Source organism: Malaclemys terrapin, chromosome 9, assembly GCF_027887155.1.
Source record: "Malaclemys terrapin pileata isolate rMalTer1 chromosome 9, rMalTer1.hap1, whole genome shotgun sequence".
Lineage (NCBI taxonomy): Eukaryota > Metazoa > Chordata > Testudines > Emydidae > Malaclemys > Malaclemys terrapin.
Genome location: NC_071513.1, coordinates 98,370,108 through 98,393,995, shown reverse-complemented (window position 1 = coordinate 98,393,995; position 23,888 = coordinate 98,370,108). Strand labels below are relative to the sequence as shown.

The following is a 23,888-nucleotide window of genomic DNA, read 5'->3' as shown; positions in this document are numbered from 1 at the left end:
AGAATTCAGAATGACCTTGACAAACTGGAGAATCAGTCTGAAGTCAAGAAGATGAAATTCAGTGAAGACAAGTGCAAAGTCCTTTGCTTAGGAAGGAACAATCAAACGCACAGCTACAAAGTGAGGAATAACTGGTTAGGCGGTCGTGCTGCTGGAAAGGATCAGGGATTAGAGCGGATCACAAATTGAATATGAGTCACCAGCGTGACACATTTGCAAACAAGGCTAAGATCCTTCTGGGGCATATGAATAGGAGTGTCATATGTAAGACACTGAGGAGTGCTCTACTCGGCACGGGGGAGACCTTGGCTGGAGTACTCCATTCTGGGCCCCACTTTAGGAAAGAGGTGGGTAAATTGGAGAGAGTCCAGAAGACAGCAACAAAAACGAGAAAAGGTTTAGATAAACTGGGTCTGTTTGGGGACCTGACCACAATCTTCAAATATGTTAGGGGCTGTTATAATGAGGACTGTGTGATCAGCTGTTCTCCTTGTCTTCTGGAGGTAGGACAAGCAGGGATGGGCGTCATCTGCAACAAGGGAGATTTAAGTTAGACATCAGGAAAAACTTTCTAACTCCAGGTAGTTAAGCTCTGGAACGGGCTTCCAAGGGAAGTTGTAGAATCCTTGACATTGGAGGGTATAAAAATAGGTTGGACAAATACCTGTCCGGGGTGGTCTTCTAAGTTTACTTGGTCCTGCCTCAGTGCAGGGGGCTGGACTTGATGACCTCTTGAGGGCCGACATTGCTCTGATTCTGTGACGGTTCAGGACATGGGTTTCACGTCTCATTCCGAAGGCAGCACCTGCAGCCACACAGCGCCCCCAAGTGCTGCGCTGGGGCATTGGGGTCAGCACCAACTGCTAGGAGAGAACCCCGGCTGGCTCCCCCACCTGGCTCCCTGCAGCGCAGTGTGCTCCCAAGTGCTACACAGGGGCATTGGAATCGAGAGGGCAATGCCCCCTACCCCACTCCCTGCAGCTGGGTCCTTCCTCCAGCTCCAAGGAGGCAGTGCCTGGAATGTGCGTTCCCCACTCTCACAGGGCCGAGCCGGTGGGAGCCCAGCACCCAGTCGCTCTCCCCCGACTCAGAGACGGGGCAGGCCGGTGCTGGGTACCGCTGAGGAGTTTTTGCCCTGTAAGAGCCCAGCGTGAACTGTCCCCATCCAGCTGAGACTGCAGCAGGACATCGTGACTTCTAGCCGCCAGTCCCTGTGTCAGGGATACGGGGAGCCAGAGGGACACGCGTCGCTGGACTCTGATGGGGCTGGCAGACAGGCCAAGGGGATGCCTAGGACCAGGACTGCAAGGCACAGGTGACCCCCCAACTCCCATGGTTTCAGATGAAGCTACCTGCTGCCACCTAGTGGCAAGCTAGTGACACTGTTGGCATCCTTTGCCCCTTCTCGGCATGGGACGCATTGGGATTTCATCCACTTCCTCCCCTGACGCTGTCCCCAAGGATGATCCCCTTTGGGATCTGGGCTGCTTTTATTCTGAATGCCCCTGTGTCACCCAGCCCAGCCCCCCACCTCCTCCCCGCCAGCCACTGCCTCATGCCCAGCCCTGCGTGAGCCCTTACTGAATGCTGGGATAGATCTGGGAGGGGGTCTCTGTTGGGCACATGCTGATTCAGCCCCACAATGCTGCATGCAGGGGTTTGGCCCAGACACCCTCCACTGCCCACTACGGGGATCTGATATCCCGGGAGCGGGCGATGCTCAGTCTAGGCCCTGGGGAGAGGTCTCCGATCGGAGCCGGAGCGTGGGGTCAGCCTGCCCCTACCCCTGAGTTGAGAGAGAGACTCCGGGGAGTGCAGTTCGCCCCCAATTAAGCGGCTTGCATGGGTGGGCGACACCAAGTGCTCCTGACAATGCAGCTCTTTGCACTATGCAGACGTCGCATTCTGCAGGGATGGCCCAGGCAGCCAGAGAGCTTAGGGACCGTTACTCCTGAAGAGCTGCGAAACACCGGGCTTCCCGAAGCAGATCAACGTGCCAATTGGCCAGGCAGGATCCAACAACAGACCTCTCAGCCCACGCACTCCCCGGCCCTAACCCCACCTGCAGCAGCCTGGAGTCCTCGCTTCTGGGGCCGGATGCGAGAAGGGTCGCAGGCTGGAGATGCTGCATGGTGCGTCCCCGTTAGCCTTGCTGCTGAGACTGTTAAATCAGGCTGGGTCTGGTTAGGAGCCCTGGTGCTCGGATCTGGCCCTTGCTGTTGGGATCATGGCCTTTGGGATCCTGCCCTCGAGGGCTGTTCCCAGTGTCAGCCGGAACTGTACAGCAACCCCCTGCTCCCGCCCGACCCTTTGCTTTGTCCTTTCGAAGCTCAATTTCTTCTGAGATGCCTCAGCCCCGACTCCCACTGGGAACCTGAGACGGGCGTCCCCAAAGACAGCAACAGTTCAGAAATAACTCCCCTGCTCCATCAGGCCGGCCGTAAATCTTCAACCACTCCCTGCACCAGCCCTGTCTCCCCACTGCCCTGTCTCCTCTCTGGCACTCACCGGGTGGCCACCTATCTGCTCTTTAACTGACCATATGGGCAGGTAGATCTTGGAGAAATGCTTTCTATCGTTCCCGACTCCCCACTAACGCCTGGTTGTTACAGGGGCCCAGCCACACAGATCCCGTTGCAGGACTGGGGCCTTGAATCACTTGTTCAGGTGCCGAGCTCCTGCTTTGAATTTATACCCACAAAAGCAACAACCCCCCTCTCTTCCATGGTATTGAAATGTTCCCCCCACTTCTTCCGTCGCTATCTGGAAGGAGGTTGTGAGCTCTTCGGGCAGGGCCTGGCTTATTTGTATCGGGGGCTGCTTGACACACACACTTTGGGCTGCTGGGTTAGTTATTACTGTTGTTGCTACTGTTCTGGGGCTGGGTCGAACCATATCCCAATGAATGTCGTTTCCCTAATTACAAAGGAAAATGTCGCCCTATTTAAAGCATCAGCACTCTGCCCCCTGGGCCGCTCAGTGGATTTGGTCCCAGCAAATTGGCAGTTACCTCTTCGGTCCGTGCTCTTTGCTGTGGGTTTATTCCCTGCTGGCAGCCCACGGGCTGGGCAGAGGAATCCCCCAGGGGCATGGGCACCGGCGGCAGCTCTGCCCAGGCCCAAGACAGGGTGTGGGAGGGCAGAGGGCAGATTTATGACCCGCTGCTAAACTCCAGTTTTAAAGAGACTCCACTTTCGGGTTCAAGCAAGAGGACGAGGAAGCCAGTTCAGTGTGGAGGCCATGCCCTCCCCGTGGTAGCTGGGTGCCCTTGGAGGCGGGGTCTGAGGCTCTGTGCCCACTTGCTGTTGGCGCTACGGAGATACAGAATACAGCCCGTGGAGGACTGGGGCGGTATTGCTGTGCCCTGCATAGACCTGGCGCTTCTGCTCCTGGCTCAGACTCCCTGATGCCAGGGCGCCTGCAGCGCGTCACGTCCGCAGCAGGCAAGGAGGCCGGGCAAGGACGCCCACCGCAGCTGGGCTAATGTTTGCATTGGGCAAGGCCAGGTGTGTGGGAAGCCGGGGGTGTTTGACCCCGGTGCGCTTCACTCGCCTGCCGGTCCACTGCTGCGGCTGCTCGGGACCAGGCCGGAGCTCCTGCTGGAGCACTCTCTGCCCTCCTGCTTCCCCTCCAGATCCCAGGCTGCCCGCCGAGCTCCTCTGCAACTCTCCAGGTGGGCACAGCAGGGCCTGGGGAGGGAGGGAGGTCATGGGAGAGCAGCGGTGTTTGTTTTTGCCTGGTCTGTCTCACATCCAACTTCCCCGGAAGACCACTCCTCTGCCAGGAACAATGGCCCACGTGGCTGGCGTGTGAGCATGTGCAGGTGTGTAAGGCTGGGTGTGTGTTTTGGGTGCGTGCATGCGTGTGCCTGAGCGTGGGCTGGACTAGTCTGAGAGGAAAGGAAGGAAACAACAGCGAACCCAGCCCTGGGCTTCCCAGACGCAGGGCAGCTGGGGGGCAACAGACGTGAGTCAGTGGTTGGTTGTCAGGCTTTTTGCAGATGCTGGTAGCGCCGGGTCCCTGCCCCTAGGCGCTTGCCCTGCAAACAGTTTCCTCCTGCAGCCCTGGGCGGAGGAGCCGACATGCGGCCGGGGTGGGTTCTGATGCTGGTCGGACGGCCAGACCTCGAGAAGATGCATGCTAGGAACCCGGAGTCCCCAACCCACAAACAGCCTCCCTCCGCCCAGCTCCCAGGAGCAGCTGGTGCTCTGAGCTGCAGGGAGATTTGTGCACGCGGGCAGAGGTTTGCAGATCTGTTCCGACTGAGCCCCTCAGGCCCCGGAGCGCATTGTGCTCTCTGTGGGAGGGCCACCCAGCACAATGGGCCCTGACCCCGCTTGGGCACCCCCAGTGCCAGCACGAGAGGTGGCCCTGGGGATCTCCGGCAGCATGCCCCATGTGCAGGGAGCTCCCGAGCAGAGGAAGGCTGGGTGCCCGCTCCGAGAGGTGGGGGCAACGTACAGGCGAGGGGTGTCAGGGCTATTGGCACAGCTGCGGAGGTTCATTTTCCTCCCCGGATGGGTCATTACCCGGCAGACAGCTCCCCTGGGGAAGGGGTTGGGGTGTATGGGCATCAGGGCAGCACCCGACTAGCCATGCCAGTGTTGAAACAGGCCCTACAGTGCTGTCAAGGAAGAGCCTCACCCCGTCCCAAGAGGCACCTTGAGGATGCTGGGGGGCACACATGGGGCCCTCCTGGGGGACACTGGGGCGTAGCCCGCTTCTGCCCATGCAGGAGCAGCTCTTCGCTGGGGGTGAATGTGCTGGGGGAAGGGGGTCTGCCCCTCCCCATTCCACGCTGGCATCCTGGCACTCACCAGACAGAACTGCCCCCCACCTGGGCAGGGGAGCTGAGGGTTCGGAGCTCCAGGCCAGCTGTGTTCTTACCGAGCAGGGGGCGGCCTGGGCTTTCCACGGTTAAACCAACCCTGGGGGACTTTCGTTAACAATTAACATTGCGCAAATAGCTCAAAAGTCACTTCCCTGCAGGCCGTCCTGCCTGCTGGGCTCCTGCCTGGCTCCTGCAGGCCACCACTTCCCCGGGCTGGGCCCTGGCCTGGCTCCTGCGGGCTGCCCCTTCCCTGGGCTGGGCCCCTACTTGGTTCCCACGGCCACCCCTTCCCTGGGCTCCGCCCGGTTCCCAGGCTGCCCCTTCCCTGGGCCTGGGCCCCTGCCTGGCTTCCACAGCCAACCTTCCCCAGGCCTGGGCCCTGTCCGGCTCCTGTGGTCACCCTTTCCCCGGGACTGGGCTTATGCCCGTCTTCCACGGCTGCCCCTTCCCTAGGCCTGGGCCCCTGCCCCACAGTTGCCCCTTCCCCAGGCCCTAAGGATTCCACCAGCTGCCCCCTGGGCCTGGGCTGGGGGCTCTGTGCCTGCTCCAGATTCCTCCCCTGCCCCTTCCTGACCTGTAATCTGCTCTGGGCTCCCAGCCCCAGTAGGTCCTGCCCCCAAAGCTCACACCTCCCAGCCCCGCCGCAGAGCTGTGTGCCCCCTCCCCACTGCACGGACTACTTGGCTGTTTGCGCCTGGTCTGGACACAGCACAGGATTTTCCTGCAGCCGCTCGTGGCGGGGAGTCTGGCTAGTTTGGATGGGACGTGCCGGTCACATGGTATCCGCTCGGTTCCCTGGCTGGCTGAGCACAGGTCTGGTGCCTAGAATCCGATTCCTTCCCGTGAATCTTCTCAGCTCTGCCCGGCGCCCCCACTGGGGCAGATGACTGAGTCCAAGGGTGACCCCAGAGATGCCCCCGGGGCCCAGTGCAGAAGACAGCGCCTGGAGGCACTTTGATGGTGCTCGGGTGCAGGGCTATGGGGCAGCAGGAGCCGAGCAGGTGAGAAAGCCCAGGGACGAGGCTGGGGGTAGCTCTGGGGATGCTGGAAATGGGGCTGCCCATTCTTTGCATTAGTGTGAACCCGACATGGCTCACACGGACATGAGGGTAACGGGCCCCTTAGAGCTCCCCGGGCAGATGCATGTGTGTTCCTGTGATGGTGGATGCTGGGGGTCTGGGGTGGGATCATCAGCATCTCTGGGTGTCACTTAGGGGACCTTGCAGGGGTGGGGATGGGGTTTGCAGCCCTGAGCCCACAGGCAGGACTCTGGTGCCAGGGGGAGTGAAGGGGGTGCTGGGAGCAGGTCCGCCAGAGAGCTGGAACTTCCCTCCTCTGCTCACTGACTGCACCGTCTCCATCCCAGGTGTACCGAGAGCAGCCCTTGAACCCTGACCTCCTGGCTGGATCACTGGGGCTTTCTGGGGGAACCCAGCCAGCTGTGCAGCCCAAAGTAGACACCCTTCCGGGCCGCCAGCCGTGGGGAGCCAGCGCCGGGCCCCCAGCTTGCATGCCGCTCACGCTCTGGGGCACCGAGCTTTCCACAGTCCGTGCTGCGAGAGCCGGTGGGCAGGAGACGCAGTCCCAGTGGGAAGTGAGGCTCGCCCGGCTCCTCGCCCGGCTCGTGCAGCGGGGGAGCTGGTGGGGCCGGTTCACGGCACAAGCCGTATCGCGCGCCAGCGGGTGAGCGCAGCGAGGTGGCTGCCTCCGGGATCCCAGCCCGTGTGCAGGACTACAGCGCGGCGAGCCAAGGAGGAAGCCGCGGGAAGCAGGAAGCCTTCCCAAGGGCTCGTGCTCTGGGCCCCAGTGCCTTTCCTCGGAGGTCGAGCAGCACAACAGGAAGCCTTGGTGTGGTCACTCGGCAGTGGGAGCCGTGCGGTGTCACCCGGGGGCTCTCCCGTCCCCTGCCCCGCGGGTCTGGTTCTCGTGCCCCGCCAGGAGCCTGGGAGAAAGCTGCCCTAAATGGAAGCCGGCCGGGAGCAGGAGAGCAGCCGCTGGCCCCGGGGAGGAAGATGCAGTGCAGAGACGGCCAGCTTAGCATGGAGTTGAACAGTGAGTGCTGGGCTGGGACGCGACACTCCCCAAGTCTGGGCACGGCGAGTGGGGTGGAGTCACACACCTGGGCAGGGAGAGACAACGCCCCAGAGGGGGCCCTGCTAGGTTTGGGGTCCAGGGCTGTGCCCGTGACTGCGGGGATGAGGCCGCAGCTCTTGCTGGCCTCTCCCCGTGGGGATGTAGGGCTCAGAGCTATTGGCTGGGTCCCTCAGTGACTGTGCTGGCCCGAGACATCCCAAGTGCCCCTGGTCGCGGAGCACAACCCCCGGGGGCAGGGCTTAGGTAGCATGCCCCTGGGTGCCACAGACTGCCCTCCAGCCCCTGGGTCTCACAGAGCACCCAGTTCCCACGGGCTGACGGGATGGGGCGTCTCTCACTGCTTCACCCACTCGCAGTCCTTCAGGAAAGGGGATCCCCAACCTGCCCGCCCCTGCCTCAAACAGCCTCAGCACCGAGGGCCAACAGGGGCCAGGCCAGGCCCTGCTGGGCTCACAACTTTGTTCCCGTCACACGGACCAGACGCGAAGCGAGTGGGATCAACCTGTCCGTGTGTCGGAGGCTTTCACGCTCCAGGGCACTGGGAATGGGACTGGTGGGGCTGACAGGGACAGGACGGCAGGGCTGGGCTGATGGGGAGGGAGGGTCAGGGGCCAAGTGGGTCTGGTGGCAATGAAGGGGCAGTGGCCAGGGAATGGACGGGGACAGGGACGGAGGGGCAGGGCAGGGCCGGACGAGGGGTTGATAGGGATGGAGGGGAAGGGCAGGGCCTGATGGGGGGTGATGGGGATGGAGGGGCAGGGCAGGGCTGGATGGGGGTGATGGGGACGGAGGGGTAGGGCAGGGCAGGGCTGGTGGGGGTGATGGGGACGGAGGGGTAGGGCAGGGCTGGATGGGGAGCGATGGGGATGCAGGGGCGGGGCAGGGCTGGTGGGGGTGATGGGGATGGACTCTTAGCCAGCCAGTAAAACAGAAGGTTTATTAGATGACAAGAACACAGTCCAAACCAGACCTTGTAGGCATAAACAGGCCCCCTTAGTCAGGTCCTTCTGGGGGGGCCAGGAGGTCTGTCTGGCCTCCCCTCCATTTTCCCAGCCAGCTCCAAACTGAAACTCTCCAGCCCCTTCTCTCCCTTTGTCTCTTTCCCGGACCAGGAGGTCACCTGATCTCCAAGCCCCCTCCTGGGTTCTCATGTTACCTGCTCAGGTACCTTCCCTCCAGGAAAGTCTCCCATCCCCAATGTAGACAGTCCCAGCACAACTCCCCTGCAACCTTCCCAGGCCAACACTCCCCACTCCCTGCTGCGTCACCGGCACCCACCAGTATTCAAAGAAAACATTAAGAACATTCCCACTCCGTCACAGGGGGTGATGGGCAGGGCAGGGCCACCAGAGCAAAGGCCTGGGATGCTCACAGCAGCTGAGTAGCTGAGTAGCTGGGAGCCTCTCCCAGGGGACTCAAGGGGAGGTGCCAGACTCACTGGCCGAGCAGAGCGAACTCACCCCCAGGCCAGAGAACCCCTGTCCCGAGCCCAGGACTCCCGCTGGAACGAGTGTGTCTCTGTTAGAGACCCAGGGCTCCGAATGCAGGGAATCGGCCTCCAGCAGAGCGGTGTCGGAGCCATCGCTGCCTCTGGTGGCTGCCTGGGGGAATCCTGCAGCTGGGACTGCCTAGGGCGGGGCGGGGCGGGGGTTCCCAGGACGCAGTGTACAGAGGACACTGGCATTCCCCGAAATGCTCTAAGCCATATGTGACGCCGCCCTCGACGTAGAGCCCGTCCGCGTCTGCACTGAGGCCACCCAAGAGGAACCTGTGTCCAGAGTCGCTCGCGGTGCAAACACTCCTTATCAGCGGGATGGGAGTGCGACGCACACGGCCAGCAAAGGAAGCCATTTATCCTCCCTTATCACTGCCCTGCTTCCTGGGGATGGAGCCCAGCAGGAAACATGGCCCCATTTCACTTCGGCGGTGGATACTTGCAGTTCTCCTGCCATGGGGCACTGTCAAGTAGGTTGGGTCCAACGTTTCAGGGCGTAGAACCCCTCATTCTAGAGGGAGCTGGTGGCCTATCACTCATGGTCTCCCAAGCCACACTTTAACCACTCGGGATGAAATTTTCCATGCCCAGGGTCTGCCTCCGGCTGAATCTTTTGGGAAAGTTTCAGCTAAAATGATTCTGTGGTTAGATTAGAGGAAAAGATGTCGTTTTGCCCAGGTTAAAAAAATGCCTGCAAGTGTTTGGCTGGGAAGCTTTTGCGCCCCCAAGCTTTGGAGTAGGGCTTTGAGATTTGGCAGAGAGGTTGTCCTGGTGGGAGTGATTTGCCTTTTGCTGACCCCGTGAAGACCAACCCCAATTCGGCCACATTATAAGCCTCTGAAAAATCTCAGTTTGCAAAAGAGATTTTGTTCGAGTTTGGCAGCTAAATTCCCCAAAGATTCCATCTGCACTAAGCATGCTCCAACCCTCGCAGCTCCTACCCAGTGCCCAGGCTGCAGCCAGACGCCATCCCCAGAGGGCAAATGAGCATGCTGCCGCCCTCGGCTGGCCTTTCCCTGCAGTTGTTGCTCTGGACATCAGCAGCCGCTAGGGTGACCAGATGTCCCAATTTTATAGGGACAGTCCCAATATTTGGGGCTTTGTTTTATATAGGCTCCTATTACCCCCCAGCCCCATCCCGATTTTTCACATTTGCTGTCTGGTCACCCTAGCAGCTGCTATGACATCCACAGCTGTGGCCTGAGAACAAGGAGGGATAGCTCAGTTGTTTGAGCATTGACCTGCTAAACCAGGGGTGGGAGTTCAATCCTTGAGGGGGGCATTTAGGGATCTGGGGCAAAAATCTGTCTGGGGATTGGTCCTGCTTTGAGCAGGGAGTTGGACTAGAATGACCTCCTGAGGTCCCTTCCAATCCTGATTTTCTAAGGAGACGCTCTCGGCGCTTTGCCAGTGGGGGAACTAGACAGATGCAAAGGAGGGAGGATTGGGGGTGCAAGGAGACCGGGCAGAGAATCTGTTAGAGAGGGGATGGGCAAGGAGTGGGGGACAGAGATCGACTGCATGTGTGGGGGGATATAGATAGATGGTGGCAGAGACAGGCTGCAGTGGGTATATGCTGGGTGGACTGTTAAAGGAGGAGTTGTAACCACTAGATCACACTCCCCTCTGGAATTGATCCCAGCAGTCTTGCGTCTCACCATTCCTCTGTTGTCAGCAAGCAGCTGTGACGCCCGCAGCGCATACGGCCAAGGGAAGGTGTGACGAAGTGGGACTGTTCTTAATGTTTCCTCTGAATACTGTGTGGGTGCCTCAGTTTCCCCTATGCATTTCTTAAGTCTCTAGGTGGTGGGGAAAGGCCAGTGTGCATAAATCACTGACACTCTGTCTCCCTGGCAACAAATGGCCAGGGCCCCTTCCCCCCCTGCAAGGAAATAGCTAAAGGTGAACAAAGAGATGAGGTGACCTCCTGGCCCAGGAAAGAGACAAAGCCGAGAGAAGGAGGGGCTGGAGGGGGTTTCAGAGTTGGAGCTACCTGGGGACTAGGAGTGAGGGCAGACGTGGGTGTCTGGCTCTCTGAACCCCATAATGGACCCGACTGAGGGGTCCCGTTCGCCGCTGTACCTACGAGCTCCGTTTTAGACCGTGTTCCTGTCATCTAATAAACCTCTGTTTTACTGGCTGGCTGAGAGTCACGTCTGACTGTGAAGTGGGGGATGCAGGACCCTCTGGCTTCCTCAGGACCCCGCTGGGGTGGACTCGCTGTGGGAAGCGCACGGAGGGGCATATGCTGAATGCTCCCAGGAGAGACCCAGGAGGTGAAGCCATGTGAGCTTCTTGCCCTGAAGACGGTCTGCTCCGAGGGAGAGGAGGCTCCCCAAAGTCCTGACTGGCTTTGTGGGGAGCAGCTCCAGAGCATCGCCCGGGGACTCCGTGACAGAAGGCTGCAGGGCTTGACTTTACAACTGTAACGTCCCTTTAGGCTTTTACCATATTTTTTTGGCTGTAATATTCACATTTGTTCCACTATCGTCTCAGTTGGCCTCCGCCTTCCCCTGCCGCCTTCCCACACCTGAGAAACGGAAAGTGAAACAGCGCAGGGATAGCAGGGGGACACTGCCTTGCCCAAGGTGAAGCGGTTGCCCGTGGGAGGGAAATGAACTGCTTACTCTCCAGGAGTTAGCAGTGCAGGGAATGGCTTTTGTTTGGAAACACGCTGACTTTCAGCCTGCACTGCCCTTCCAAAGCCCCTTAGCCAGTATCGGCAATGTGGCCTGGTGGGTAGGGCCCTGGGCTAGGAGACCTGGGTTCTGGTCCTGCCATGGACCTGCTGCAGGGCCTGGGGACAGTCACCTCTCCTCCCTGTTCTGCTCCCAACCCTTTGTCTGCTTGGACTGTGAGCTAATCAGGGCAGGGACTGTCTCAGTGTGTTTGTACAGCGCCGAGCGCAGCAGGGCCTGATTTGGTAGAGGATTGTAGACGCCACTCTAGACCAGTTCAACACACCAGTCACCACCACTAAGGAGCTTTCTGTCCGGAGATGCCCTAGCCACCTGTGGTGCAACGCACATGTCAATCCATCCATGCAGCCTGCCGGCCCCCTTGCTGGGGTCAGAGGGCATCTCCAGGAAGATGCCCTAACCTTAAAACTGTTTCCCTCTTGCTCGGTTTCTATTCCTTGCCTTTCTGCCACCCCCTTGCCTGGCAGATCCCCTCCCCCCTCCCCAGACCCGACTTGCTTTGGAAAGAGACAGCTTTCCCACAGGACCCACTTCGCCCGGCCTGGCACCGTGGGTCATTTACACCCGTGTAGGTGGGGGTATCGGAGAATTTGGGTTTGATGGCATTTTACGGCCACCGTGCACAGCGGTGAATGGAGATGGGGGGGCCCACACAGGGGCGGTCAGGCCCAGCCCCTCCTTTGCCCTGGTCTTGGCTAGACAGGGATCAAAGCTGTGTAGACAAGACAGCGTGGGCTTTAACGTGAGCTAGGCTGGTGACGTTAAAGTTTAGGCCCGAGTTTGAACGTGAACAGTTTCACACGTGTTAAAGGCCAAGTGCATGGGCTGCATTAGACTTTTCACACGTTAGACTATGCTCCAAAGCAGGGTAGGAGGGGCTGGGGATGGAGGAGGGGGGTGGTCCCACTCCCAGTGGGGCAGGGAGCTAGGCTGGTGCCCAGCAGTGGGCCAGGGGTGACTGGCTCAGTTTTGGAGCTCAGCTTGGTTTGACTTAAAGCGCCGGCCTCAGGGCTGACAAGTGAATCGATGTCCTGCCGGCAGGTCGTGGGTGGGGTGTGTGACTACCCCGAAGGAAGGAGGAGATGGCAGGAGAAACAGCTGGAGACGCACGTGGCCCAGCATGAGACTTGTCAATGGGGCGCCCACAGGCTGCAGGGAGGGGGCAGGTGAGCCACGAGAAACAGGAGAGGGCAACTGAGACAGGGCCAGCAAGTGGTCAGGTAAGAGCCCCAGGGGACTAGAGATGTGACAATTGTCCTGTGCTAGCCCCAGAGAATGGCCCAAGAACAGACCTATGGGGGTGACATGTGGGGACAGCTCTCCTTGGACGGGATGGGGTGGGGGGAAGGCAAGCTACGGGATATTCTTGAGCTTTTCTCCATGGAGCGGGCGCGCCGGTCTCCTGGCTGGGTTCTGCCCACAGGAAAGTCTGGCCCATGCTGTCTTTCCCTTTGATTGCTCTCAGGGCTGCTGCTCCTCACAGCGTTCCTTCTCCACATCAAGCTGTCCAGGATGAGCCCGGCCCGGCTGGTCTGCGACAACCGGCTGATCCAGAAATACATCAGCGAAGCCAAGGACATGGAGAAGAGAGTGGTAAGGAGACACGCTCCAGCCCAGCAAACCAGGAGCTCCCCTACAGCCAGCGCCCCTGCCCTACCCCTGCAGCGCCCCCTGCTGGGAGAGGCTGGGCGCTCCCCCACAGCCAGCGCTCATACCCGTGCCCTACAGCGCCCCCTGCTGGGAGAGGCTGGGACTGGAGTAACTGGGAGCTCCCCCACAACCAGCGCTCCTGCCCTACCCCTGCAGCACCCCCTGCTGGGAGATCCCCCACAGCCAGCACTCCTATCCTTGCCCTACAGCGCCCCCTACTGGGAGAGACTGGGACTGGAGTAACTGGGAGCTCCCCCACAACCAGCGCTCATACCCGTGCCCTACAGCACCCCCTGCTGGAAGAGGCTGGGACTGGAGTAACTGGGACCTCCCCCACAACCAGCGCTCATACCCGTGCCCTACAGCACCCCCTGCTGGGAGAGGCTGGGCGCTCCCCCACAGCCAGTGCTCCTACCCTTGCCCTACAGCGCCCCCTGCTGGAAGAGGCTGGGACTGGAGTAGCTGGGAGCTCCCCCACAGTCAGTGCCTGCCCTGCCCCCTGCTGGGAGAGGCTGGGATCACACAAGCTTGAGGAAGGAAGGCAGGGAAATATCTTGCCTGGCCATGTATGCGGCACAGCCCCAGTGCTGCCTCCGCTCCTCCTAACGGAGCCGGTGCTAATTCCTTCTCTTGCCCCTAGAGCCGGCCTCACGGGCTGGGCTCTCCTAGGCCTGTCCGCGTCTGTCTCAGTGCTTTCCACTTCCTCTCCCCATAGAGCCAGTGCCAGGAGCTCCCCTCACTAACGCAGCCCCTTCCTCTGCCCATGGTGGACTTCAGCCTCCGGGAATGGAAAACGAAGACAGTGAGTGAGGCCGGGGGCACCTGGGGACAGGGGTGGGGTGGGGAGCATCTCTAGCAGCTGCAGCCCAGGAGTTCCAGCTCTTCCCTGGGCACGAAGGGGAAGATGATCACTCAGCCCACCTTCGAGGGGGCAGCAGACCCAGAGAGGAGTCCCGGAGGGGAGGGGGATATTTGTCCCTTTGCTGGCTGCTGCCCATGGGCTCAGCAGAGGGCAGTCCTGCTCCCTCGCCCCCTGCTGGTGGGGTGATGCCAGCGGCCATGTTCCCGTCACGCTGCCGGGTTAGGAGACATGGGAAGGGCTGAGGGCTCTCACCCCTTAGTCCCTGCCTGCGGGCTCAGGCACTCACCGCCCCCCCTTCTCTGTCCCCGTCAGAATGAGACGAAAAGGCAGGAAATCCTCTGTGATCTGGCGCTGCTGGTGGACGCGGTGAGCGCTGCGCAGGGCCACGTGAGGCAGGAGTGTGCGGCTGCCCTCCTGGGGCAGCTCTACAAGAAAGCCAACTCCTTCCTCCTGCTCCTGCAGACCTTCAGCTGGCAGGTGAGACCCCTTCTGCCCAGCCCAGCCTGGCCCCCGGCCCTCTGTCCCCATCAGCCCTGCCCAGCCCAGCAGGGTGAAGAGCTCACCTTGCTCCTCTCTAAGCCTGGAGTCCCAGCTGCAGCTTTGGCCCCGGGTGGCGATGGGGATGCCGCCGGGGATTGCTCAGGGCGGGGGAAGCACTCTGTTTGAGGGCCCGTTCTCTGTCTTGGGACAGGTCAGCGCCTGGCAGCCGGACCGCGCTTCCCGGACAACGCTGCAGAGCCACCCCAGTGTGATATTTCTGGTCTACCGGCAGCTTGTGCAAGGCAAGCTGCGCTTCCTGTTCCATGACCTGGCAAAGGATTTCTGCCGGGAAGGAAGCTGGGGGGTGCCAGAGCCCCCAAGCACCCCATGTCCCCGGCTGCCTCAAGGGGACAGTGAAAGCCCTGCCTGCTGATGGGGGTGTCCACCAGACCACAGGTGGAGACAGGGCAGGAAGGAAGCAGATCCTGGCCCCCCACTCTCCACAGATGGGGGAGGAAGAGCAGGGCAGAGAGGGCCTTGCTGGAGCAGAGGAGAGATCACGCCCAAGGACATTAACAGCTGGCAGAGGACAAGAAAGGGGGCTCCTTCAGCCCTAGAGAGGCCCCCCACTATTGGATCAGTGAATGTCGACCCACAGTGAAGACTTGAGAGCTGAGCAAAAAGGGGCCTGGCCCTGAGACTGGGAGGGGCCAAAGGATGCAGTTCTCAGCTCTGCACATCCCAGGAAAGGGAGAGGACTCTGCCCTCCGAGGAGGAGCTCCTGTGGGCGCACGGCGAGGCAGGACTCATTGGCATAGGGCCTCTGAATCCAGCCAACACACATGCAACACGCGCGGACTCGTCCCTGCCCCAGGGCACAGGTGAGAAAACTCACTGCTCATCCACCAGCCCCGTCTCCAGCCGACCACTGCGTAATCCAGGGGTGGGGGGCTTGCTGTGCCAGGGGACCAGCTGGCAGAACGCAGCTGTGGACTTACGCACTTGCGGCCCATGCCCCCAGGTCTCCCTGCGTCACCCCAGCCCAGCCTCCCTGCACAGAGGGTAATGCAGCACTCGCTGTTTATCACAACTGTGGCAGTGGAAAGGAGACGGATTCGGGCTGCTTGCTAGAGTTAAGGATCAGGAAGGGGGCGGGCGTCTTTTACCGGGAAAACGTCTTACGATTAAAGAGCTTATTTTTCTAAAGAGCCCTGTGATCTTGCTTAGCAGGGGGCAAAGCTCACCGATCGGGGTTAGCGCGGGGACACGGGCCTGCTCGCTGGGGGCCCATGCACAGGGGGGCGCCTGCCTTATTCTGGGGACTTCAGTGAGAAACAGACTCTCTTCCACCCACCTCCCCGTGCCGCTCGGGGGAGGGAGGAGTGTGTGTGTGGGGCATTGGGGGCAGGGCCCTGCTCAGGCAGTGCTGCACCCTCCCCTGAGACTGAGGTATCCAGCGCCCTCCTGTGGCCACTGCAGGAACAGCAGGCAGACAGGTGCCTTGCCCAGAAACAGAGCTGGCTCTCACCCCTTCTCCTAGCCTGGCCCGCTTCCAAGGCTAGCGCATCTCGCAGGCATCTCCCCTCTCACCCCTACCCTGCAGCAATTTCTAGGCTGAATTAAATGCATTAAGGAGACTAAGGCCACGTCTGCGTTACAGGCGACAGCTCTCCTTGGCCACAGGCGTTTCAGGGCCATTCACACCTCAAACTCCAGGCAGCAGAGAAGGATCTAAGGGCCAGGATTCAGCCCCCGAATGAAATCAGCGAGACTGAGTATGCTCAACAGAGCTGTGTCTGGATACACCGGCTCTGCATCTGGCTTCTAGGCCTTCCCTCCATCAGAACGGGCACGAGCTCCTGGGCCGGGCGAGCTTGTCCTAGTCCCTCAAACAAAAAACTCTATTGGCAAAAGCCCTTTTTTTGCCGGCGCCGAGGCCCTTTACTGCCATAGCTACATTGGCCAAACTCTACCGGTGGCTGGTCGCTAAGGGCCAGCCCATGTGTTAGAAGACTTGGATCACAAGTTCTCCAGCAGGGGGAGCCCTCTCCCCTTTTTATTGAGGCTGGACAAGCAGTGGGCCCCAAAACTTTGTAGTCGTAACCCAGGGTGACGGTCTGGATCTAGCCAGAAATGACCGGCGTGGGTAATGGAGGACAAGAGCAGAGTCAACTCGGAGACAAAATGAAGTGGCTAGCCCTTAGAGTCGCAAAGGAAACCTTCCAGTGTAACTAGTGCAGCGATGCCTGAAACAGTCATGTCTGCGCACCAAGAAGCCAGAGTGCGGACAGGGGTGAACTCCCCGTCTTAAACACCAGCGGTTTTAGCTGTGTCACTGTATATTACGGTCTCACGCTTGCTAGCGTGATCTAAGCAGAGACAAATCCGAAGCACCCACTTTAGTACAGAACCAGGTAGGGCTGGCTCAGTAACGGCTCCCTGTCCTGCGCCCGGCCAACACAGAGGCCACAAAATACAGGGCCTGCTGGAAATGGGGCTGGCTTTTGCCATGCATCCCTCCAGAGGGTCCAGATGGGCCAAAGGAGCTGAAATCCAGCGGCCATTGCCTACAAGGGTCCCAGTCTCGGCCAGCAAGGCCGTGCCTATTTGCAAAGCCTGCGTGTGAGGCGGGGTCCCAGGTGCAGCCACAGTCTCCAGCGGCTCGGCCCCCTGCGGTTAGAAGGCCAGTTTCTTCATCAGGAGGTAAACCCTGGAATCCACTTCGAAGCCGTGCAGGTTGTTGGCGTCTCCCTGGAGTCTCATGAGCAGCCCCCCGTAGGACACGTAGGCAGAACTAGGGCAGGAGAGGGGCAGAGGTGAGAACAGGATCCCATGGATCAGGGAGGGGGCATCACACCCAGGCTCCAGAAGCCTTAGCAGCCATTGTTGCTCACCTCCCCGGTGTCAGAGGGCCCCCTCGTGGCTAAAGGGAGCCCCTGGCTACTCACCTCTGGGAATTAGGAGCCTGCTAGGTGAGAGGAGTGCGACGGGCAGAGCTCAGTGTCCCAGTGTTCCCCTTAGGGATCCACTAGCGACTCTGTGTAGGACCATGCTGCCCCCTCCCTTGACTACCCGGCTCTGGGCACCGCACTCTGGAGGGGCACAGAACTGCACCACCTCTCGTGGACAACAGGGGAGTGGCACGGGGGGTAGGGGCAAGCAGGACACTTACAGGCGTGTGGCTGCCTCCGTGGATGTTTCATCTCCCTCAATCCTGTACACCTTCCCGTACATCACATACTCAAACTGGTCGGCCCTGCGTGCAACAAGAGAGCGGGGGTGGAGAGAGGCGCACACCCACGGACCTGACCCTCCTGCCCAAAGCAAACATCCATCAGGGTAAAGCACCAGATGGTTCCTGGAAAGCCACCTGGCGCCCTCTGCACTCCTGCAATGGCCCTGAATGTAGCCAGCCACATAAGCACAGTCTGGCCTCTGCCCCCACAGCACACATGGAGCACGTGCGATCAGCCCTATGGAGCCACCAGTGGCCACCACCAGCCCAAGCAGCAAGTAACCCCCTGGCGAATAGGGAGAGGGAGCTACAGAACCAGGGCCGCCAAGAACAGGTAGGGGCTGCTTGGATACAACAGCGATGATGTAGAAATAGTCACGGACATGAGAATTTAGAAACCAAAAAAATAAACAGAGGATGGATAAAAGTGAAAGATGAGAAGGAAAACAGAGAGAGAGAGAGGAAAAGTGAACGGGGGCAGGACAAGAGAGTGGGCACCAAGCACACGCGCCAGGAGAGACGGCAGTGCCCAACTGCCCACAAGGGGACTCCACCAGACAAAGGCCAGGAACTCGTTAGCCCCTTCTCCCAGGTGTTTACAGGCCAAAGTGATCAGGCAGTGACTCTGACCCTGGGCTGCTCCCCATCGCCACGCTTTCCCCACTGCCGGTACCCCTTTGTTCACTGTCCTCAGCCAGTCCGGATCCCCGCGAGAGCGAACCATACCCACCCCATGGGGAATTCATACGGAGGACTGCACCAGACACTACTGCATTCTTGGCTACTTCCTGCCGTGTTACAGCTCCCTGCCCCATTACCTGGACGGCCTGTCGTCAGTGGGGTTATACTCCCCATCATCCAGGGTCCCATCTTCATACAAGGTGCTGGCGATGACCAGGCGGAATTTGTCCCCTGAAACACACAGCAGAGAGCAGGAGGTAAAAGGCAAGCCTCCAAGGAGGCCAGCTGCTCACAACCACACCTGTCACAGGCCACATGATCCCATGCACACAAGGGCAGGGGAAAGGGAACAACCAGGAGTTCTAGCTATATGTTAATCCAAAGGTGCTCAAAGGCAAAGATGAGCGAGCCACATGTGAACTGGCTCCTAGCCCGATCCAGCCAGTCACCAGGGCACACAATATTCACGGCGCCCAGGTCCAGAGACGGGTGTTGCGGAGTATTGGGGGACTCAGGGCCCTGCACCCCCGGCTTCCTGCGATTCAACATGACTCTCAGCCAGCCAGTAAAGCAGAAGGTTTATTTGGATGACAGGAATACAGTCCAAGACAGGTCTTGCAGGCACAGACAACAGGGCCCCCCTCAGTTAGGTCCAGCTTGGGGTCCCAGGGCATGCCAGCCCACCCCCCTTTGGGGGGTCAGAGCCATCTCTGCCTCCCAGCCATCTCTCCAGCCTCCTTCTCGCCTGCTTCCAGCACTCTCCTTTTGCGACCCCTCCCACAGCCTTTGTTCAGTTTCCCGGGCTAAGGAGTCACCTCACCTTCAACCCCTTCCTGGGTTCTCATGTTACACACTCAGGTATGCGCCCTCGGGCAGATCCCCTCCTGCAATGCAGACTATCCCAGCACACTCCCCTGTCAGCATTCACAGACCACCGTGAGAACAGGCCCAGTTCGTCACATCTCTCCCCCCTTCGAGACCGAACTGAGCAGGGTCACTTTAGCCAGTGACCCGGGGAAGTTCGAACCTACCCCCGTTCCCATGGATGCCCCCGCATCCCTCCCATTCCTTGGTGAGAATTACACCAGGCCCCTCCAGTTTCACGCTCCCCCTTAGGTTGGGGTTGCTTGATGGCACTCGCAGTTCGCATGTGGGAAGGTTTATGCGGCCTGCGCCCTTTTCCCACCCCCATACCTCTGGGGTTCCAACTGGGCTGTGGTCTTCTCACAGCGCTCCAGTCTGGAGGTCTGTGCTTTGGGCTCTCTTGGTTTAGAGCCGCCCTTTTTACCTTGGCCACCCTCCGAAAAGGCTCCTCTATGCTGGGCAAGGGTCCTAAAGCTGTTTTCCCCTTGTCCCAGGCCTTCCTCCCCCTCTGACAGGGGTCACAGGATCCGCAGTACTGTCGGACAGTAGCAAAGACCCCAGGCCAGTAAAAGCTCCGTAGCAGCCTCTGCTGGGTACGCCAGGTTCCCTGGTGCCCTGCGAGGGGAATGTCATGGGCCCGGCACAGCAGCTGGCGGCGATACTTCTGGGGTACCACCAGCTGCCTCCTGATCCCCCCTGACTCCATTTTCCCTGGGGGAGCCCATTCTCGGTACAGGAACCCCTTCTCCCACAGGAACCTTTTCCGGCCACCTCGTCCCATGGTCTGTACCGCATTGAGGTCGGCCAGGTCCCTTATCTTCCGCAAGGAGGGATCTCTCTGCAACTCGGCCTGGAACTCAGCAGCTGGGACGGGGATGGCCACCTGCTCTTTCTCGCCCGCTGGGTCCGAAGCTGCAGCCTCCCTGAGCCGCGTCCCTGGGCGTTCCCTCCCCACCAGGTTAGAGTCCCGCGCCTCAGGCAAGGCACCCCCCCCAAGGCCAGGGCGCAGTGCCCCTCGCCGGCTCTGACCGCGGGTCACAACTAAGGCGGTCTGGGGGCTGCTGGGCCAGTCCTCTAGGTCCCCCCCATCAACACCTCAGTGGGCAAATGGTGGTGCACTCCCACGTCCTTGGGGCCCTCCTTGGCCCCCCATTTCAGGTGTACCCTCGCTACGGGAACCTTGAATGGGGTCCCGCCCACCCCGGTCAGGGTCAGGAAGGTGTTGGGCACCACCCGATCTGGGGCCACCACCTCGGGCCGGGCCAGTGTCACCTCTGCGCCCGTGTCCCAGTAACCATAAACTTCCTTCCCATCCACCTCCAGGGGAACAAGGCACTCGCTCCGCAGGGACAGCCCCGCGCCAACCCTGTAAACGGAGAACTTTGAATCCGGAGCATCTGGCCCCCCAGAGAAGCTGGCCTGGGGCTCTCCTCCCTCCTTAGCAGGTGGTACTCTGCCAGCCCCCCTTCCCTGGGAATGCTGCCTCTCGCCAGGCTGGGTCTCTACCCAGTCAACCCTCTGTGGGTTCGGCCTGCTCAGTCTGTCCCTGAGCCTGGGGCACTGGGCCCGTATGTGGCCCTTTTGGCCACAGTGGTAGCAGCCCATGTCCCATGGGTCCCCTTGAGTGGGTCGGATGGTCCTGATGCCGGATGTTCCCCTCTGATGGGGTTTTTCTGTATTTTCCCACGGGGAGGTCCCATGGTGACTCTCTCTCTGCGTTGTGGTGGGATTGCTCCTTTGGGACTCCTCCCTGCCACCCCCTGACCGGCTCTTTACAAACTCATCAGCCAGCTGCCCGGCGTGTCGCGGGTTCTCTGGCTTTCTGTCCACCAACCACAGCCTCAGGTCGGATGGGCACCGCTCATACAGTTGCTCCAGTACCAGCAGTTTAATCAGGTCCTCCTTCGTCTGGGCCCCACCAGCCCACTTGCTGGCGTATCTTTCCATGCGGGCGGCTAGTTGCAGATATGAGATCTCAGGGGTTTTATCTTGACTCCGGAACCTTTCCCGGTACATCTCAGGAGTCAGCCCAAACTCTCGTAGCAGGGCCTTTTTGAATAGTTCGTAGTCCCCTTTCTCTGCCTCTCCCAGTTGGCGGTACAATGCCACGGATTTGGGGTCCAGTAAGGGGGTAAGGACCCGGAGTCTGTCCGCGGGATCCACCCGGTGCAGCTCGCAGGCCGTCTCAAAGGCCTCCAGGAAGTCATCCATGTCCTCCCCCTCCTTGTATGGGGCCATGATGCACTTATCAAAGCTCCGTGCAGTCCTGGGTCCCCCCTCACTCACCGCAGCCGGGGGTTCGCTGCCCTTCAATCTCGCCAGTTCCAGGTCATGCTGACGCTGTCTCTCATTCTCCTGTCTCTGTCTCTCATTCTCCTCCCGTTCACGCTGATGCTGTCTCTCTTTCTCCTCCCGTTCATGCTGTCTCTGTCTCTCTTTCTCCTCCCGTTCATGCTGTCTCTGTTGTTCACGATCCTCCAGCTCTCTCAGTTTTAGCTCTTTCTCCCATTCCAGCCAATTCCGCTCCCTGGATGCCGAACGTCGCCGGGAGGATCCTCTGCTGGCCGGCGAGCTTCGCCGGGGGGACCCCCTGCTGGCCGGGGGGGCCACGGCGCCTTCGGTATTTGCTGGGCTCCTCCCCACCCTTCCCCTAGGCATAGGAAGGAGGGGTCTCGGGACGCCCTCAGCAGCCGGCTGACCACTCCCAGCTGGGACAAACACTGGTGCCTGCGCTGCATTTGCCAGGCTGCTTCCCTGAGACACAGGGATCAGTTCATTCGCGCGATCTTCTGCCTCCAGCTGGGCAATGAGCTGTTCTTTGGTGAGCCTCCCAATGCGCAGCCGCCTCTGCTTGCACAGCTCCACCAGGTCGCTCTTAAGCCGCTTGGCATACATCTTCCTGCTGGCCACTCACCGGCCTGTGTGCTCACAGCTCCCCACAGTTCCCAGGGGGCCCCCTAGTGTGCCAGCCCTTCTCGAGGTCACCACCTCTCTGCCAGGGTCGAGCTGCAGACTCCTCCGCCCCTGGGACCACTCGCTGCGATCCCCTCGGGGGACCCTGTTACTGCAAAAGTCCTTCTCGCTGGTCACACACTCCCAGGGGTAATAACCGTCTCTCTCTCACTCTTCAGCGCGCCTGGTCCCCGTCAATCCCCCTTCGTTTTACTGCTCCCCAGTCACTTACTGCAGGAAGCGCCATCCACGGGGTGCAGTAGATCCCGCCGCTGCCACCAGTTGTTGCGGAGTATTGGGGGACTCAGGGCCCTGCACCCCCGGCTTCCTGCGATTCAACATGACTCTCAGACAGCCAGTAAAGCAGAAGGTTTATTTGGATGACAGGAATACAGTCCAAGACAGGTCTTGCAGGCACAGACAACAGGGCCCCCCTCAGTTAGGTCCAGCTTGGGGTCCCAGGGCATGCCAGCCCACCCCCCTTTGGGGGGTCAGAGCCATCTCTGCCTCCCAGCCATCTCTCCAGCCTCCTTCTCGCCTGCTTCCAGCACTCTCCTTTTGCGACCCCTCCCACAGCCTTTGTTCAGTTTCCCGGGCTAAGGAGTCACCTCACCTTCAACCCCTTCCTGGGTTCTCATGTTACACACTCAGGTATGCGCCCTCGGGCAGATCCCCTCCTGCAATGCAGACTATCCCAGCACACTCCCCTGTCAGCATTCACAGACCACCGTGAGAACAGGCCCAGTTCGTCACAACGGGTGATCAGGGACACACAGCAGCATACCCAGGTGCCAGGTGATGCGCTCTGACCCCAGACATCATGGAGCTGTCAGGCAGGTGAAGAGCAGTTCTCCTCACATCACAGCTGTTTGTGGCCACTGGACCTAATTAATTAAATGCATCGAAGGCCTCTTTCCTTCAGAATGGCAGCATGCACTTTAAATCATACACTTCAGATGCACACCTCTCCTTAATTTGAATTTGTATCCTGGCTAGACAAGCCCTCAGTGTTATGGGCACCTCTGCCAGCAACTGGCTCTCGCTCAGCAGGTGCTGCCTGTCAAAGGGATGATCAGTTGCCAGCCTGGGAGCACCCTACATACGTACCCAGGTCCACGGGGTAGATCTGTATATTCACATCCAGGATTAGGTCCATCTTGAAAGACTCACTTTCACAATGCAGGCGGGAAACTGGAAGGGAAGGAGCCGAACCAGTGACACACGAGATATGGGGCCTTTCACCTCTAGGGCCTTGGTCCAGATACAGCCCCAGATTCTGGGGGAAGGGGATTATGGGGTCTGTCCCCTCAAGGGCCTCAATCCCAATTGAGCCTCAGATCTGGGGTCGGGGGGTTATGGAACCTGTCCCCGTGGGGAGGAATTAAGGGAGGGGAAGGGATTAAGGGGCCTGCCCCCCTTAGGGTCTGGGTCCCAATCCAGCCCCAGATCCGGGGGGGGGGGTGTTATGGGGCTGCTCCCCCCTAGGGCCTGGGTCCCGATGCAGCCCCAGATCCGGGGGGGCGGGTTATGGGGCTGCTCCCCCGTAGGGCCTGGGTCCCGATCCGGACCCAGATCCGGGGGGGGGGGGGGTTATGGGGCTGCTCCCCCGTAGGGCCTGGGTCCCGATCCGGACCCAGATCCGGGGGGGGGGGGGGGGTTATGGGGCTGTTCCCTCTCGCGCCCTGGCGGGAAGTGCCCCTGGGGAGAGAGGCCCCGGCCTGGCTCACCCCGGTCGAATTTCTTGCCCTCGGGGTCGATGTCCTTCACGTCGAAGATGTCCTCGAAGAGGATCCCGGCCATGGCGAGCGGGAGGCGGCGAGCGCGCGGCCGGCGCAGGGGCTCGGAGCCTCACTTCCGGCCAACCTGCGCCCGCTCGAGCCCATGCGGAGCCGCCATGTCAGTGCGGGGCGGAAGCACTTCCCCCGGCAGTGTGCTGCGCGTGCGTACAGGGTTCCCCGTGGCTTGCCTCAGGGGCGGAGCCAGGGCTCGCCCACCTCCCCTTCCGCCCCTCTGCCTGTGGCGCCCCGGACGCCTGGGTTCTGTCC

The 23,888-nt window shown here is 60.4% G+C and overlaps 2 protein-coding genes across 8 annotated transcripts; one reads left to right on the top strand and one right to left on the bottom strand.

The window, feature by feature from the left end:
- The first annotated feature begins 3,581 nt into the window (after positions 1-3,581).
- Positions 3,582-15,307, top strand: THPO (thrombopoietin). Of its 7 annotated transcripts, XM_054038896.1 has the most exons (7): positions 3,857-3,966; positions 5,688-5,832; positions 6,198-6,883; positions 12,585-12,712; positions 13,485-13,571; positions 13,944-14,108; positions 14,323-15,307. In XM_054038896.1, exons 3-7 carry the CDS (start codon positions 6,844-6,846, stop codon positions 14,542-14,544), a joined length of 642 nt encoding a protein of 213 aa, XP_053894871.1. In that variant the 5' UTR covers positions 3,857-3,966; positions 5,688-5,832; positions 6,198-6,843; the 3' UTR covers positions 14,545-15,307. The 7 variants fall into 7 exon arrangements, with proteins under 7 accessions (XP_053894872.1, XP_053894871.1, XP_053894874.1 ...); XM_054038897.1 differs by lacking the exons at positions 3,857-3,966; positions 5,688-5,832 and adding an exon at positions 3,582-3,673; XM_054038899.1 differs by lacking the exon at positions 5,688-5,832.
- Positions 15,308-16,704: 1,397 nt separating this feature from the next.
- Positions 16,705-23,757, bottom strand: POLR2H (RNA polymerase II, I and III subunit H). Its single transcript, XM_054039529.1, has 5 exons — positions 23,571-23,757; positions 22,951-23,034; positions 18,165-18,258; positions 17,284-17,367; positions 16,705-16,905 (listed from the first exon to the last, which is right to left on the bottom strand). The coding sequence occupies exons 1-5, from the start codon at positions 23,641-23,643 to the stop codon at positions 16,788-16,790; spliced, it is 453 nt and encodes a 150-aa protein (XP_053895504.1). The 5' UTR covers positions 23,644-23,757; the 3' UTR covers positions 16,705-16,787.
- Positions 23,758-23,888: the final 131 nt, after the last annotated feature.